The 13,165-nt window shown below is 38.7% G+C and overlaps 1 protein-coding gene across 1 annotated transcript in view; it reads right to left on the reverse strand.

The window, feature by feature from the left end:
- LOC105463693 (clarin 1) overlaps positions 1-9,480 on the reverse strand; it is a 43,590-nt gene extending 34,110 nt beyond the window's left edge. Inside the window, exon 1 of the mRNA XM_011710907.2 lies at positions 9,162-9,480. Coding sequence (XP_011709209.1) covers positions 9,162-9,414 — 253 coding nt within the window. The 5' untranslated portion in view covers positions 9,415-9,480. The remainder of the gene's footprint in view (positions 1-9,161) is intronic.
- Positions 9,481-13,165: the final 3,685 nt, after the last annotated feature.

The following is a 13,165-nucleotide window of genomic DNA, read 5'->3' on the forward strand; positions in this document are numbered from 1 at the left end:
AATAAAAAGGCAATGAATGAATTCAAGTCATAAGGCCAAATACTCTCAGATAGTTACATGAGAACCAGCTTTTGTGAGACTTCAATACTATTTTTAAAATAGATGGTGAACATTCCTATTCAACACAGTATTGGAAGTTCTGGCCAGGGCAATCAGGCAAGAGGAAGAAATAAAGGTATTCAGATAGGAAGACAGGAAGTCAAATGGTCTCTGTTTGCAGATGACATGATTGTATACTTAGAAAACCCCATCATCTCAGCCCAAAATCTCCTTAAGCTGATAAGCAACTTCAGCAAAGTCTCAGGATACAAAATCAATGTGCAAAAATCACGAGCATTCCTATACACCAATAACAGACAAACAGAGAACCAAATCATGAGTGAACTTCCATTCACAATTGCTACAAAGAGAATAAAATACCTAGGAATCCAACTTACAAGGGATGTGAAGGACCTCTTCAAGGAGAACTACAAACCACTGCTCAAGGAAATAAGAGAGGATACAAACAAATGGAAAAACATTCCATGCTCATGGATAGGAAGAATTAATATCATGAAAATGGCCATACTCCCTAAAGTAATTTATAGATTCAGTGCTTTCCCATCAAGCTACCATTGACTTTCTTCACAGAATTAGAAAAAACTACTTTAAATTGCGTATGAAACCAAAAAAGAGCCCACATAGCCAAGACAATCCTAAGCAAAAAGAACAAAACTGGAGGCATTATGCTCCCTGACTTTAAACTATACTACAAGTCTACAGTAACCAAATCAGCATGGTACTGGTACCAAAACAGATATAGAGACCAATGAAACAGAACGGAGGCCTCAGAAATAATGCCACATATCTGCAACCATCTGATCTTTGACAAACCTGACAAAAACAAGCAATGGGGAAAGGATTCCCTATTTAATAAATGGTATTGGGAAAACTGGCTAGCCATATGTGGAAAACTAAACTGGACCCCTTCCTTACACCTTATACAAAGTTAACTCAAGATGGATTAAAGATTTAAACATAAGACCTAAAACCATAAAAACCGTAGAAGAAAACCTAGGCAATACCATTCAGGACATAGGCATGGGCAAAGACTTCATGACTAAAACACAAAAAGCAATGGCAACAAAAGCCAACATTGATAAATATGATCTAATTAAACTAAAAAACTTCTGCACAGCAAAAGAAACTATTATCAGAGTGAACAGGCAACCTGCAGAATGGAAGAAAATTTTTGCAATCTACCCAGCTGACAAAGGGCTAATATCCAGAATCTATAAGAAACTTAAACAAACTTATACGAAAAAAAAAACAAAAACCAAAACCATCAAAAAGTGGGAGAAGGATATGAACAGACACTTCTCAAAAGAAGACATTTATGTGGCCAACAAACATATGAAAAAAAGCTCATCATCACTGGTCATTAGAGAAATGCAAACCAAAACCACAATGAGATACCATCTCACGCCAGTTAGAATGACGATCATTAAAAAGTCTAGGAAACAACAGATGCTGGAGAGGATGTGGAGAAATAGGAACACTTTTACGCTGTTGGTGGGAGTGTAAATTAGTTCAGCTATTGTGCAAGACAGTGTGGCGATTCCTCAAGGACCTAGAACCAGAAATACCATTTGACCGAGCAATCCCATTACTGGGTATGTACCCAAAGGATTATAAATCATTCTACTATAAAGACACATGCACACATATGCCTATTGCAGCACTGTTCACAAAAGCAAAGACTTGGAACCAATCCAAATGCCCATCAATGGGACGTGTACACCATGGAATGGTATGCAACCATAAAAAGAATGAGCTCTTGTCCTTTGCATCGACGTGAATAAAGTTGGAAACCATCATTCTCAGCAAACTAACAGGAACAGAAAACCAGACACCACATGTCCTCACTCATAAGTGGGAGTTGAACAATGAGAACACAAGGACACAGGGAGGGGAACATCACACACCGGAGCTTGTCAGGGGTTGGAGGGCTAGGGGAGGGATAGCATTAGGAAAAATACCTAATGTAGATGACAGGTTGATGGGTGCAGCAAACCACCATGGCACGTGTATACCTATGTAACAAACCTGCACGTTCTGTACATGTATTTCAGAATTTAAAGTATAATTTTAAAAACTTTAAAAAAATAGATGGTGAAACTGAAGAATAATCTTACGTATTTTCTTCATCACTTTGTATCCTTTTTTCATATTCTAAGGGGGCAAAATGTAGCAGAGGAAGAGCACAATCTATCATATGCATCTGAATTTGAATCCCAACTCTGCTGCCTACTAGCTATGTGACTCTGGAAAATTGTTGTGACCTCTCTGTTTCCAGTTTCCATATTTCTTCAAGAGAAATAGCATCATAACATCTCCCATGTAAGGGTTGTAGATAAAACATACAAAATGCCTGGCCCCTATGAGGCACAAATAGTATTCATTACTGAACATTGCTTTTATCAATATCATAATATTAATTAAAGTAATTCAATATTAATGAGTATATTCTGATATACTTTTATCATTCTCAAAGTCTAATCTTTTGTGACTAGCAGAGACCCACCCAATATTTTTTCTTCTGAGAAGTCTGAGAGTCCCTGGGGAAGATAAGTCACCTTCAGAAATTAGAAAAGAAAGCAGAGCAGCAAATTGTGAGAACAGTTGTGGAGTCATCCTGCAGTAGGTAAAGTGCGTACACCAGGGTTAAGTTTCAGAAGTGCCACTTAGGACTTGCCCCTGTCAGACTCCTCTTCCTCTCCCAGGTATGCTCAAGTCAGTGATTTTACTACTATTAGGGTGTGGGATGATTCAAAGGGAGGGAAGGTATATGGGTGTGCATGTGCACATGTGCATACATGCAAAATTATAATTCTTGAACAAAGTTGATTCTGTACTTTTTTATATGAATATGGGAAGATAGTTACTAGGGGAAGGGAGAAGTAAAACTTCTTTTTCTGGATTAGGTAGGCAGAACCAGAAGTTCCTTTCCTCAAAGTCATTTTCTCCATATTCCTCACCAATTGCAGGATAATTTCTGCCAAGTTCCTCTCTGGGTAAAGAAAGCCCTTGGAGAGGCCAGGCATAGTGGCTTATGCCCATAATCCTAGCACTTTGGGAGGCCAATGCAGGGGGATTGCTTGAGCCCAACAGTTTGAGATCTGCCTGGGCAACCCCATTTCTACCAAAAAAGAAAAATTCTTTTAAGTTAGCCAGGTGTGGTGGCACATGCCTGTGGTATCATCTACTCAGGAGGCTGAGGTGGGAGGATCCCTCAGGAAGGGGAGGTCAAGGCTGCAGTGAGCTGTGATCGCACCACTGCACTCCATGCTGGATGACAGAGTGAGACCCAGTCTCAAAACGAAACAAAACAAATACTCTTGGAGTCTTAAACATACTGGTCATTCCTAACTTCTTGCAATCATCAGTTTAAGAAATTAGATTTAGGAAAGTGGAGTTTTTCAGCGAGGCTGGAAGAGGAGTTTCTTGGAAAAACAGAGAAAGCAAAAATGGGAGGAAGTAGGATGTCAGCTTCTTCTTGCTTTTGACCTTCTTCTATTTGTGCTTTCTCAATAATACCATCTCATTTGTTTCAGTATTTGTGGCTGCCCCCACTTTCTGGAACCCAGTGATCCATCTTACCAGAATTCCAAAGCATCCCATTCTTCAATTTCCCTTTCTTTAACATGCAATTTCCCACACAAAAAGTAAAAGATTGTAATGGGAGAGAAAAGAAACATCCACTTTAGTCATAAAATCCATCTGGATCCTGATAAATGGTAGACATTTCAGAATACTTTAAAAATCATGAGTTTTGAGGATCAGAGCAAAGGCACATGTAACTCAGCATGTCTAATGATGGTGGCCAAAAATCTGTCAGTGGAGTCATCATGTGACTAAGATTAGAAGGGTTATGCAACTGTAAAGCTGGAAGGAACTTGTCTAGAACAGCCAGTCCCTCGTTATATAGATCACAGAGCATTTAAATCGTAAGAGATGTCAGAAATCACCAGAAATCACCAGTATCGTCTCCCATATACAGATGCAAGAACTGAAAATCAATGAAGTGATGGAATTTTCTAAGTGTAATCTCTTGTGAGTGGCAGAGACCCACCTCAAATCCAGGTTTCTTAATTTCAATAGTATCAGTTTACCAAATATTTATTAAGTACCTGTTTGGGCCATGCACTGTCTGAGGCCCTGGTGTGAAGGAGCCCTGGGATGAATAATACACAGCTCCTGCCTTCTTGGGGATTAAGATCTCCTTGCAGAGAAATACACATTCTCAAATATTTATAATATAGTTGTTTTGAAATAATAGAGCAAACATCAAGGTCTGGGAAGGACAGAGGAGGAAACAATTATTTGGCTGAGAGAAGCTGAAGGTTTTTCTTTCATAATAGTGCTTCTCATACATTATTATCTTCTATTCCATTAATTGCTTTTTTTTGTAATAGGAGGTAAACAAAACCTCTATTTGCTGGACTGTTTTAATAGGTGAGTGAGACTAGACAACAGGACCCCTAAGCTAAAAAGCAGAAGAGCCCATGCTTGCTGGTGAAATGGTGCATATGGCTTCTTTCCCTCTTCCCCTAACCAAGTAGTCTTTGCAGATGAACTTCATAGGCTTCCCCTCTACACACCCCCATACCTGCTTCCACACAGACCATAGGAGGAAACACAGGATATCAGACAGAGCCACATCAAAGACCTTTGTAGCTTTGCCATAGGCAGGGTGATAGGAGAGATGCAAGGTGTGCAGAGTCATGACCAGTAAGACACCTGGGGCAGGTCAGGTCAGCAAGAGACAAGAGTCACACTTGGAGGAGACCATGGAGATAGAGAGTACCAACTCTCAGTGACAGGCACTGAGCCCCTGAGCCCCAGCCATTTCATCCCAACATGTGTTTGAGAAGCCACCTGCTTGCTCATAGAAGTAGTTTCAACATTTTCTCTCCAATCTGGGTCAAATGCCTCATTTAGTAAAGAAACGCTGCTTTTCTAAAATATGAAGTGAACTAATTTCTGTTCAGCTTTTTATAAATTTTCTATCATGAGGTCCAAATTAAAATGCTTTTCAAAGTACGACTAAAGTTGCAAGCTGTGATACATGATTGGTTAAATTTTATTTTTCACATTTTAAGAAAATAATTCCATATGTTTTTACCAGCTCATGAACTGTCTTGGCAATGAATAGATCAGTATATCTAGGAACGATTGATACCATATGATTCTTGGGTATCGTATTTTGATGATATTCTGCGATGTTTCAAATTACCAAAACAGAAACCCACCCACACACACTGAGCTCAAAATTGGCAGTTTTTGTCTTGATGGCTACATTTAGAGTTTAAACATCATCATTAAAATTTTACAGGTGACATATCAAGAAAAATTAAGCCCACCAGTTGTGCCTCTTTGAAAGGAAAACATTCCTTCATTATAATAAATGAAATTGTGTGCTAGGTATGAATGCTGGTGACCTCTAGAAAATGAACCACTGACCCATAAGTGGATGAGAATCAGCCAGAGTAAATGAGGCAGAAGTTTTCCCAGCATAACTGTGCATGCTGGCAGGGCAGATTCTTGTTATAATTAAAAGAGATAGAGTGGTCAACAGGGAACATTTATAGGAACAAACATGACTACATTGCCAAACTATTTTTCTGGTCCATTTTTCATTCTCACGTTGTGCCATATATCTGGGTTTTAAAAGTGATGCAAGCATTGCACATGAAAATAACACACATGGACTTATACAGCAGAACCCAGGAAAAATTCAATCAGAATATGAACACCATCAATGACCAACTTGTTCAGAGCAAATCCCCATCTAAATCTGTACTGACCAATACAGTAGCCATAAAAATGAGCATGTGACCTTATGCAAATGAGACAGCACCTCCTCCAGACTCTGCATATATACCTGGCTGGTGTCCACCGCACTTAGGGACCTCGTCTTTTGGCTTTGGAGCCCCCCCCAACCTCTGTCTCTGTATGAGGGAACCTCTTCCTTCTGCCTTCTCTTTTCTTTCTTGCCTATTAAACTCTCTTCTCCTTAAAACCACACACAAAAAAATGAGCATGTGAAATGTGGCTAGACTGAAGTAGATGTAATATAAATGTAAAATACACTCTAGATTTCCAAGACAGCATCAAGAAAAAAAGAACGTAAAACATCTCAATAAATTTTTGATTATATGTTAAAATGATAAGATTTTTGATATCTTGGGTTTAAAAAAATCATTAAAATTAATTTCATCTGTTGCTTTTTACTTTTGTTTTCTAATGTGGCTACTAGGACATTTCAAAGTACATATATGGCTTGCATTTGTGGCTTGTAGTATATTTTTATTGGGCAATGCTGATATAAATGAAAAGTTTAGGTATGCAAAATAGTGTTTATCCACCTAACAGAACTGAAATATAAATTCCTATTAATTGATGATAACATGACAACACAAAGAAAACTGGCCATGAGACCAGCCTGGCCCACACGGTGAAACCCTGTCTCTACTAAAAATACAAAAAAAATTAGGTGGGCGTGGTGGTGCACGCCTGTAGTCCCAGCTACTTGGGAGGCTGAGGCAGGAGAATCGCTTGAACCCAGGAGGGGGAGGTTGCAGTGAGCCAAGAAAACTGGCCACGAAGTGATTTTTACCTTGATAAGTTACCTTTTCCATTCTTCCTACACTGGTATGATTCTGTGAATTCAAATGTTTGCTTAACAACTTTCTAGAGGCAAAATAAGAAAGAAGACATTCTGGGAAATGAATTGTACGCTAATTAGAAGTTGGGCTCTGGAAGAAACAGAAAAGAGTCATTCACCTGAGCTCTCTGGAGGTCCCTGATTTTTGCTCCAAGGAAGCCACTACTGAGAAAATAAGGCTAGACCTTTTATTCATTTATATGAACAGGGCTTATACATTTCTATCAGGAAGAATATCAGAGGATTCTCATCCAAGCAAACGTTGATGAAACATCATTGACAGGGTAATGACATTTTGAATGGAAAAAATGTGAACCATGAAGCTGCATTGCAATGGGAATGTAAACTTCAAGGGTGCAACGTGTCCCAAAGGCATGTTGATTAGGAAGTTTTAACACTGAGAGGGGTGTCTATTTAAATGAATATTATGCTCTTTGGGGAGTCCATTGGATCTGTTTATTTTCATTTTCCCAACTCTCTCTCATGCTGCATTGAAAAAGATACTTTTATGCTTAGGGAAAAAAAAAAAAAGCTATACTGTAAGTATTCTTTGCTGGGCCTCACCAAAATGAAAGAGGTTTTAATATGTATAGTATATACAGTACACTTAATATGTATAGTCTATTGTATATAGATGGAGCTGTCACTGCAGAACAAAAAAGTAAATGGAAGAATTTCTTCACTAGGCTGGGGGGGAATGTTAGGGGTATGTGGGAACTAATGCAATTCTGTGAGATAAGTGAGAGTACTGTTTAAACCCTACCAGTTCTGTGAGTCCTCACAGAAAGCAAAGGGAGGGGTATCCAGTTAGAACAACTTCATCCTTGACAGGACCAGCATAGGACACAACCACAAAAATCACTCGCTGAACCCCAGAAGAATGTGGCTGTGTAAGGATTAAATGAGACAAAGCATATAAAGTGCTTAGCATGTAGTAAGTGTTCAGAAAACATCTTATTATTGTTTTGAAACATGTCATATGGCATGAGTAAAGTTTATCTCCATTTCACTGTAGAAAATGTAAAGGCTCCAGAAAATTCACCAGTATTTTTGCTTTTGTCTAAATTCCTTTGTGAGAAGTTTTACTCACGCCTTGGCTGCCGGTGACTCATGGTTAAATCATCGCTCTCATCTTTTTTCCTTTTCGGTTTTTTAATACAGTTGCATATCACATGACATTCTGCTTTGTTTTCTTCCTCCCCCTTCCTGAGGAAAACTAGGCAACTCTAACAGCCCCATTACCTTAATGAATAAAAGCCGTTCAGTGAAAAGACCTGGTATCCACTTCATCGATTAAAAAGCTGATGACTAACTCTTGGAAATTTTCTGGAGCCCTATGAAAATTCATATCACTTAGTAACCTATGTGAGCTGAAGGTTGGTGTCCAATGACTGCTAAGAAGATATAAGGAATGTCGCAGAAATATAAATAGACCAGCACTGAAATTTAATTAGGCACTGCATATGTTAATAATAAATTCAATTAATTTAGCCTTCTACCTATACTAGAAGGAAAAAAAAAACCTGGGCAAAATAATAATTCATTTTAAATGCTTCAATTGGTAACCTCCTTTCCTGAAGAGTGATTTATGCAGTAATTTACTGACTGTGTCTTCATAAGATTGTTCCAAACCAGCCCTTCTGAAATAATAATAACTTCTGAATGTGTGTTGTGAGAGATATAACAAATGACTTCTTATTAATTTTCATTTAATGAGTTGCCTATTCACATGGTAATTTTTAAAAATTCTCTTCTTAAGATAAACAGGTTATAAATACTGTGGATAACACTTCCATTTCACAAAAATCAAGACAAGAAAATCGCATATTCTCTACATGATTTGCAGGTCAATCAGTTTAAAATTTTCTATACTAAATAGGCATCCATTTCTTTCCCAGTTAGCACAGCAGATCATTTTAAATTTCTACAGCCAAATGATTCCAGATTGGTTAAAAATGAAAACTGAATATTTAGCAGCAGCAGAGGTCTTAGCAGAAATAATGGGAGGGAGTGGGGAGCAGGAAACAAAATCATGAAAAAGGTGGCAAAGCAGGTAGGGTTAAGTAGGGAGCCCATAACCTTGGTTCTTTTTATAAAGAATAAAAGGCATAAAGATCATTCTTTACAGCTTTCCTATTTCCCCAAGTTTACTTTTTAAAAAAGACTCCATAATTTCTTACATAAATATTAATACTTACGAATCTTAATTGCCAATATTTCCAAAAACCTTAATTATGTAACAATGAATTAACTCTATGTTACAATAAAAAGAGCAAGTATAAAATAATAAAAACTAGGAAGAAGAAATTCCTCAGAGTCATAGGTTTTTCATATGGTTCACACCAGTTTAAAAAGTCCTGCAATAAACAGGGCAAAACTGTCAAATATAATTCCTCACAACACTGGGAAGAGTCTGCCTAAAGTATTAAATAATTCAAATGCAATTGCTACTTACATGAGAACCGAAAGGGCCTTGCTCCTAACCCACACTGCCTCACGCCCTCTCCATGGAAAAGCCCGTACTGCATTTCACCCATAAATTTGTCCAGCTCCTGCCCTGAGGCATTGACGAGCAGAGCTCCCGTTTTGCAGAGGATAGTGGCTTCGATCCACAACGGTGTCCCCAAGGCTGTCACAACTCCGAGGGCACATGCAAAGCTTAACACTCCAGCCATGCAAAAAATGATTTTCTTCTGTTGACTTGGCATAATGAGAAACGGCCACTGTGAGGGTGAGGTTCAAAAACAAGACCTTTGTGAGCAATGAGAAGGGACTGCCCCTTTGACTGCATTTATTACAGAAGCTGAACGGACAGATCCCAGCTGAAAAGGCAACTTCACCATTGATGGTTCTCGCCAGGTTAAATGTCAGTAGATGAAGGCATCTTCATCACTCATACTTGGCTTTTCTCCTTTTCTGCTGCTTCTTCTCCCTAATTGGAAATCTTTGGATGAAGGATCTATAAAATAAAAGTCTTTCAAACTGCCTTCAAGTATCTCCTCTGTGTCACTTGGTAACAAAGGTCTAAGATAACAGATGGAGTCCCCCGTGTAACTTGATAAATGTTTCCCTTCCTCAGCCTTTTGTCTGATTGGGTGAGTTGAAACTTTCAGAAACAGGCTTGAATCTGATGGTAAATTTTCAGCAACTTGAGAAGTTCATTTATCGATATTTTCATTTTTGTTTTTATTTGTCGTTGTTTTTGGTGGTGGGGGAAGGAGCTTTAGCAGAGATAGGGAGAACCTATGTACATGTATTGATAATTGATGTCAAAATTTTTTAATTACAGCAGCATAAAAATATTAAACAGAATTGGGTTCTACATGAATATTAAGTGCTCTAGACCAACCATGGGTTCTAGTCCTTCCAACTTAATTTCTCCCAGATCCATGGTTTATACCTGATGTATCAATAGAGAATTTGATTCAAATTTTTCTTGGCTTACAGAAATATGAAAATGCAGGAGCAAATATCTAGATTTCTAAATGCTTTCCTTTAACAAGCTTAGCTGCATTAGGATAATAGCAAGGGAATGTGTTTCTGGGTCCAAGGAATACCAGGATCTGTAAAGATAAGGACATATTGATGGAAGGACGGATGGTGGTCAGATAGGTGACTCTATGGATTCATCATAAAAATGCACAGGTCTCAGCAAAGGCAATCTGTTTGGGAGATTAGAAACAGTTATGAGCAAAGATTAAGTAGCAGGTAGGCCCAGTTAAATGGTCAAGACCTGGAAACTAAAGTTCAGAATTCAGTAACAGCTTTTTAACTTTACATTTCCAGTGAGATTCCTCCTTCTGCAGACACAAGACTCTCTCTCTCTCTCTCTCTCTCTCTCTCTGTGTGTGTGTGTGTGTGTGTGTGTGTGTATAAGTGTCTAGTGAATGTTTATTTAATGCCATGTTGTTGTCCTGAGCTCTGACCTACAAAGTTAATGTTTAGTAAGAACTTATGTCTGGCAACTTGCGAAGTATTCTACCTAAATTATCTCATATAATTCTCGTAATTACCATATAATGAAGAAGAGGAGGAAAGAGGAGGAGAAAGAGGAGGAGAAGAGGAGGAGGAGGAGGAGGGAAGAAGGAAGAAGAATAAGAAAGAAGACAGAAGAAGAAAAATAAATTATTCCTATCTTATGTATAAGGAACTTGAGGCTCAGAGAGTTTAAGCAACTTGCTGAAGAGAGTAGTGGAGCTGGGATTCAAATCCAGGTCTTCTACATCTGAGGTTGATGTTCTATTCTAAGCAAAGCCCCTGACCTTGAAAAGATGGCAAACACTTCAGTTTGGGTTGGGTTTGTCTGGGAGTAACAGGGGCAGACTAGCCCATTATTAGTTACACATCTTGAGTGTTTGAAGAACACAGACATCAGTAAATAGAACTTTTTCAGTTGGCCAAAAGCACATGTGTATGCTAGCTTCTATTCTTTTGATCCACCTTTAAGCATGACAGCTTAGAGAAAATTAATAAATGAAGACTTATTTCACACCATTTTCAGCATAAATGGGTCTCTACGTTATGCACACTTTGAAGGGAACTTTGAGGTATAGACTCGGAGTAAACTTCTCTCACAGCTCGCCTCTCCTAGGAGTGACAACAGCCAGTCTTGTTAAGGACAGACAACGAAGTATAGAACTCATTCTAGAATGCCGTGTACATTTGGGGAGAAGAGAGGCAATAAAAACATGGCCACAGAAGAACTGGCCATATAGAAATACCAAAGAGGCACTTAAAATGAAGTTTACAATATTAGTAAGTCTTTTTTATTTTGTATAACTTAACACAGAATAAACAACTCATCGCAGTTTATTTGGCCCTCTAATGAATTCTCCACTGGATTTACAATAATTGCTATCATGGCCCACTAGCAAAACAAGTGGGTGCCAGTGCCCCCAATAAGTGGTTATTTGGGCATATATGTGCCACGGTCACCCTAGAAAACTTAGTTTAAGATGTCTAAGCAGGGTTGAGCTTACTAAATCATCATATTCTGTCATTGGAAGAGACAGAACATTTCCAAAGCCTGGGAGAAGAAATCACCGACAACTTAATCAATACTATTAATAACCTCTACTACAGGGTATGGCAAGAGAAGGATAGTTACCATAGGACAGCGGTTTAATTAACCCAAACTCAGTCAAGTATATCTAAAGCTGTCCAAGGAGGAAAGCCTTGATTATGGGTGTAGAGAGCAATTAGATCACATCAGTTCTTAAGTTTGCATCAGTCTGTAGTGACATATTCACTCGTCTGTAGAGGCATGGGAAAAATAAATACAACATACTGAGTTACTGTTATATCCTGAAATTAGGCCCTTCCTAATTTTTATTGTTAAATTTTTCTTTCTTTAATGAGATGATGGTAGTTGAATTTTTAATGATTTTGTTTGACAAATTTAGAAACTGGCAAACCTATGTCTACTCCTGATTTAAAACAAAACAAAACAAAACCCACTGGTCTATAACATAAAAGATCCCTGAGTGGAAAGGGTGAGGCTCACCCTTTGAGGCCTAAAACCTCACTCTTTGCTCTGACACAGTGGTTCTGAGTTTTGCTGCTCATTAGAATCACTCGAGAAGATTTTAAAAGTACTGATGTCTGTGTCCTCATCCCTGAGATTCAGATTTATTTGATTTTCAAGTATGGCCTTAGCGTCGAGTCACCCCAGGTGATTGCATTGTGCAGCCAAGGTTGGAAGCCACTGCCCTTATCTCCTTTTCACATAGCTACCTTCTGGTTACAAACTAGGCTTTGCAGGCAGCTCAGTGCTGGAATGCACACAGACATGAGCATCTGGGTCGCTAGAGAGGAATATGCTCATAGCAAATTAATAAATGGGCATTATCATTTACAGCTCAAACTTTCCTACATTTTTTCAGCACTAGGTTTCAGCATATCCACAACTAAAAGCCAGGCCCCGATTCATAGAATTACCCCCAAATCACCATGTGAATATCAATGGTGCTGTATCCTGTTCATGTGAGGCAGCCCCCCCTCGCCTCTTCTCCATGCAGCTTCCTTTCAAACTTCAGCATCAGCCACCCACAGGCTGCGTAGTAGTGTGTGTGATCCACCCTCTGAGAATGATATAATGGAACCTGGCAGTCATTATGCCTGACAGCCTTCTTTTGAAATTTCATCTTAAATGTCTTGAATGACAGTGATGACACCATTTTCCTTGCAGTCTCTCTGAGAATTTGAGTCATTAATGTCAGCAAGTTTTCACCAAGTATCCTGCTGAAATCTTTACTTCTCTCAATCTTAACAGGAATACACTTGGTGACATAAGAAAATGGAACTAGGCCTCCCCCTCTTCTGACCCCTTTCAGGTGCTGGATAATGATATAATTCTTCAGAGTGACTAGAGAGTCTGTAGAGAAAGGAGCACAATGGCAGACTCTGTTTTCACTTCCAGTGTAGCATTTGTGCCTCTTCTCACACTAACTTGGCTGCATC

This window comes from Macaca nemestrina, chromosome 2, assembly GCF_043159975.1.
Source record: "Macaca nemestrina isolate mMacNem1 chromosome 2, mMacNem.hap1, whole genome shotgun sequence".
Lineage (NCBI taxonomy): Eukaryota > Metazoa > Chordata > Mammalia > Primates > Cercopithecidae > Macaca > Macaca nemestrina.